Source organism: Erinaceus europaeus, chromosome 2 (assembly GCF_950295315.1).
Source record: "Erinaceus europaeus chromosome 2, mEriEur2.1, whole genome shotgun sequence".
Lineage (NCBI taxonomy): Eukaryota > Metazoa > Chordata > Mammalia > Eulipotyphla > Erinaceidae > Erinaceus > Erinaceus europaeus.
Genome location: NC_080163.1, coordinates 195,316,768 through 195,321,801, shown reverse-complemented (window position 1 = coordinate 195,321,801; position 5,034 = coordinate 195,316,768). Strand labels below are relative to the sequence as shown.

At 64.4% G+C, this 5,034-nt stretch overlaps 1 protein-coding gene across 1 annotated transcript; it reads right to left on the bottom strand.

Moving 5' to 3' along the window:
* IRF2BP1 (interferon regulatory factor 2 binding protein 1) lies at nt 1–2,493 on the bottom strand. The gene has a single exon (XM_060186101.1). The coding sequence runs from the start codon at nt 2,148–2,150 to the stop codon at nt 399–401; it is 1,752 nt and encodes a 583-aa protein (XP_060042084.1). The 5' UTR covers nt 2,151–2,493; the 3' UTR covers nt 1–398.
* Between the last annotated feature and the right edge of the window lie 2,541 nt (nt 2,494–5,034).

Genomic DNA, 5,034 nt, shown 5'->3' with positions numbered 1-5,034 from the left:
GGGGGGGGACCCATCTTTCCATTTATTGAAGGACAAGGGGAGGGGCGGGACAATAAAATGCTTTTGCTTCATTTATAAAGAGCGAGATTCCAGGAGACCCCTCCTCGAGGAAGAGTGGGGGGCGCTTCTCCCCCAACTACAAGCAGCAGCCAAGCCAAGCCAGGGAGGGAGGGGGGAGGGAAACCGGAGGGGCTAAGGGATCCCCAGATACCCCCTCGGACAGAAACCACAAGCTTTCTCCCCCCACCACCCTCAATACTTCTACCTCCGGGGACCCATCTCGGATGAGGAAGGGGGTATGTACACAGGTGGGCAGGGGGCACTGGGCTGGGCAGGGAATAATTTATCCACAGCGGCGGTGGTGGCAAGGGGGGCAGTAGACTGGTGGCAGTGGCGGCCTAGGGGTCCCGTTCTTTCTTAACCTTGATGTCTCCCGCCAGGATGGTGGCGATCTCGCCCTGCATGAAGGCCCAGGGGACAGAGGAGCCCACCAGCGGGCACTTGTCCCCACTGGGGCAGTACACCTCCCCCGCCGGGCCCTGCGCCTTGATGAACTCGCGAGAACAGGGGAAGCAGAACTTGTGTCCCGGCACCGAGGGGCACTGGACGAAGTGGGTGTCTTCCAGCCGCTCCCGGCAGAGGGTGCAGCACAGGGGGGCTCCCGGGGTGGCCCCGGTGGCGCCGCCACCCCCGCTGACCGCTTCCGCCCCCGCCGTGGGGCTGACTTCGGCCTCCCCGTTGCGGGCCACCAGGCGATGCTGGGCCGGGGGCTGCGCGGTGGACGAGGCGGCGGGGCTGGTGCCCCCGGTGCGCCCGGCGGCGCCGGGGTCCTTGGGAGAGTGGCCCAGGGCCTCGGCCACGTTCTTCAGCGCTGCGATGGGCGACGGCACGCCGGGGGTCTCGGCCGAGTAGGGGCCGCCGGGGGCCACCCAGTGGCGCTGCTGCTGCTCCTCGCTGGTCATCTTCCCGGTCGCCTCGCCGTCGGGCTCCGGGGACGCCTTGCGGCGGCGCGGGGTGGGCGCCAGGTTGCGGGACGGGGCGCGGGGGGGCGGTCCGCACAGCGCGGCGGGCGCGGGCTCCGGGTACTGCTGCGGCAGCGCCTCGGCCGGCGCGGGCTCCCGGAAGCTGCGGACGCCGTCGGTGAGCAGCTCGCCCAGCTGGCGCCACTCCCCGGAGCCGTGCCGCCGCTCGTATTCGAGGTACTTGAAGCCCGAGGAGGCCAGGGCCTTGCCGGGCTCCCGCAGGGCGTCGTGAAACATCTGGCGGGCCACGGCCAGCACGCCGGCGTACACGTTGCCCGAGCCGCAGGGGTACTCGGTGAAGAGCTTGAGCTCGAACTCGTAGCCCGGGGGCCGGGCGGCGGCGTCGAAGGCGAACACGCGCCCCACCAGCCCGTGATCCTTCTTGAAGCGCACGTTGAACGGGGCGCAGGCCGACAGCGCCAGCAGCTGCTCCCGCACCGCCTTGGGGCGCCCGTGCCACTCCTCCGCCCGGCCCCGCATGGCCTCGTTCAGTTCCGCCAGGCAGTCCGCGTTCCTCTGCTGCTTCTCCTTCTCGAAATCCGAGCCGAACACCGGCCGGGCCGGGCTCAGACCCGGGGCCAGCGCCAGGCCGCGGCCGCCCAGCCCCGTCACCGCGGCCGCCAGCAGCCCTGGGGGCACCAGGCCCGGCATGGAGCCCAGCAGCGCCCTGCGCGCGCCCTCGGCCACCACGTCGTCGCGGCCCAGCCCGTTGGCCAGGCGGGAGCCCAGCGTGTACTCGAGGGCGGGCGACGGCAGCGGCAGGCGGCCCGACGACGTGGCCCTGTCATAGCGGTCCTGGCCCGAGACGCCGCCGCCCGCGCCCGCCGCCGGGGGCTGGGTCTGGGGGGGCGGCAGCGGGGCCCCCTGCGCGGCGGCGGCGGCGGCCGCCAGGTCCTTGGCGGCCGGGTGCTTGAGCGCGGGCGGCCCCGGGGAGCGGCCCTCCGGCAGCACGTGGCTGCGCTTGAGCTGCCGGGCGGCGTCGATGAGCAGCTCGATGCGGTCGGCGCCCTCGAAGTTCACGCAGCCGCGGCACACGGCCTCGCTGAAGTCCCACACCATGGCCCACGGCATCTTGGGCAGGTCGCACAGGTAGCACCACTGGCGGCGGGACGCCTGCACGGACGCCATGGCCCCCGCGCTCCCCCGCCGCCGCCGCCGCCGCCGCCGCCGCTGGATGCGTGTCCCCGGGGCCGCGCGAGCCGCGCTCCGGCCTCCCCGCCGGATCCAGGCCCGCCCCCCCCTTCCCCGCCCCCTGGGCCCGAAGCCTTTTTCCTCACTCCCGCCTCCTCAGCAACGGCAGGCGGGGAGGCGCGTCGGCGCCCCCGCCCGGACCGGGCTCCGGGCCCAGGCGCACAGTTCCGGCCCCGAGATGGGCCGCGGGCGCCGCCGCCTTGGGCTCCCGCCGCCTTGGGCTCCTGCCGCTGCAACGGCCGCCGCCGCCGCCGCCGCCGCCGCCGCCTCCTCCTCCGCCTCCTTCTGCCCCAGAGGCCGCTTCGTAGGGAAAGTTACATAACGCCGCGGCAAAGCCTTCTGGGAAATGTAGTCCCGCCGGGGCCGCGTCTTAAAGGGGACTGGTCAGCAGCGGTGGCCGCGACCGCTGAGCCCCCCCCACCCCCACCCCCGGTAGTGGTGGGGGAGGCAGGGCAGGGAGATGGCGCCCTCCTGGGAGCTCGTGCACGGGGGCTGGGGGTGGGTCGCAAAAGGATCAGCGCTACCGAGGACTCAGAAATGACAGGGTGTCTGGGGCTCCAACTTGCTGTGCAGCTCTGGGCAGCAGTCTGGCCCTCTCTGAGACTCGGTTTTCCTCCGCCCATCCACAAAATGGGCCAATGGCTGCCTGGGAAAGCTGCAGCTCGCTGGGGCGGGGCGGAGGCACCCTGATTGGATAATGTGGTAGGGCTGCCCAGTTGTCCGACTTGGCATTTCTTTACCCCCAGAATCAAGCTCAGCCAGGAGCTGGCGGCAAAGTCGGAAATAAAGGCGGAGGCCCCGGGGCCGGAGCCCCCAGCCTCGTCTGCCGAAGGCTGTCCCGCACCGCAGTGCCAGCTCTGCGGTCTGCAAAGGGTTACAGGGCTGCCCTCCCCCCGCCCTCCCCACTTCACTACATTTCCCAAAATGCTCTGCCTCCCGTTCGAAATGACGCACTTCCGTTGTCTGGGAGGTGGGGGGGGCTTCTTCACTCCCGCAACCCCCCCCCCCCCAATTTGGGGGAATCTTTGCATGTTTTCAGGGTACGGATTTGGGGGGGGGGAGGTGGTCCTCGACTCTTATCGCACCCTGATTTGGGGCAAGGAGAGGTGGCGAGGATGGGCCCCCGGTGGTGGGGGGAGCAGTTTGGAGGGTGCGGTGAGCAGATGCGGGACCACTTTTTCTCTAACCTTGAGAGCGTTTGCTACCTGGTAGCTCTCTCCAGGTTTGGGGGTTCCCCCATCCCCTGGACCCTGTTTTCTGAATCCGGGGCGTGGCGGACAGTGCGAGACAGGGTGGGGTCGGGGAGGAGAGTCAGGTGTCCGGGTTGTGACCCGTATCAGCCTCCCTCTGCCTGGAGACCTGTGTTTAGGGCTCAGAAATGTGGGGGTGAATTGCTGCATCCGAGTCCGGGTCTCTGCAGCTTATGGGGGCTGCCTGCGCCTCTCTTGCTCTCACGACCCTTTAATAGCTCTGGATGTAAGCGGCCCAGTCTGCGTCCTCAGCTTCACGATTTTACTTTCCACCTGCCTCATGTACTTACCCTGTTCTTGAAATCACGGTGAAAAAGAATTCACACTAAACAAAATAAATGGCACAGTCACAGAAGCCCTGAAAAAGACCATCCATAGATCCGTCTAAAATTGACCCTGCAAAGCCACCCCCCCCCCCTTTTTTTTTTGTTTTTTGGTTCGTGGCTAGGGCTGAATTCACTACGCAGACACTTTGCACCTAAGGTTCAGGGAGCCCAGGAGATGGGACAATGGCTGGAGTGTTGCACTTAGAATACAAGGTCTCAGATTTGATCCCTGGCATTGCACGTTCCAGAGTGATACTGTTTCTCTCACGTTAATATTTATTTTTTAGTGGTCCGAGAGAAATGGAGAGAGGAGGGGAAGACAGAGAGGGGGAGAGAAAGACAGACACCTGCAGACCTGCTTCACCGCCTGTGAAGCGACTCCCCTGCAGGTGGGGAGCCGGGGGCTCGAACTGGGATCCTTGTGCTGGTCCTTGTGCTTCTTACCTTGTGCACTTAAGCGGCTGAGCTACTGCTCGCCCCTGAGGCTGTTTTTCTTTAAAACAACTGTGTGAGCAAGCTGACCGGAAGCCCTAGGACTGACCCTGAGCTAACCTAGCCGGGCAGTGGTTAGATAACTCCCCAAAAGCAAGTCAACCTTAGTCCCATACTCTCAGGGAACTGTCAGAACAATGCTAAAAATCTGGATGTTGGGCTGCCAGGTAGCTCACCTCAACAGTCAGCCCCGTACTCACACCACTGGAGGAAACTCCTGTGCTGTGGTATCTGTCTGTCTCACCCTGTTGCAAAAAGTCACTGCCTGGGGCAGGTGGCAAAGTGGCGACAACATTGGGATTAAAGGCACATTGTCAAGAGCTTCATCCCTTTGTATTATGTATCAGAGTGATGCTCTGGTTCTCTCTCTTATAAACACATCTTTTAAGAAATATATTTGGGGGTGGTCCGGGAGGTGGCACAGTGGATAAAGCACTGGATTCTCAACCATGAGGTCCTGAGTTCAATCCCCGGCAGCACACGTACCAGAGTGATGTTTGGTTCTTTCTCTCGTGCCTTTCTCATGAATACATAAATTATTAAAAATATTTAATTGCCACTAGGGTTATTGCTGGGCCTCCATGCCTGCACTATGAACCCACCCCTCCAGGCAGCCATTATATCCGTGTTTTTTTTTTTTTTTTCCCCTATAGTATTTGTTAGGACAGAGAGAAACTGAGAGGGGGAGGGGAAGATAGGGAGAGAGAGAGAGAAAGACACCTGCAGACCTTGCTGGTGAAGCATCCCCCCAAA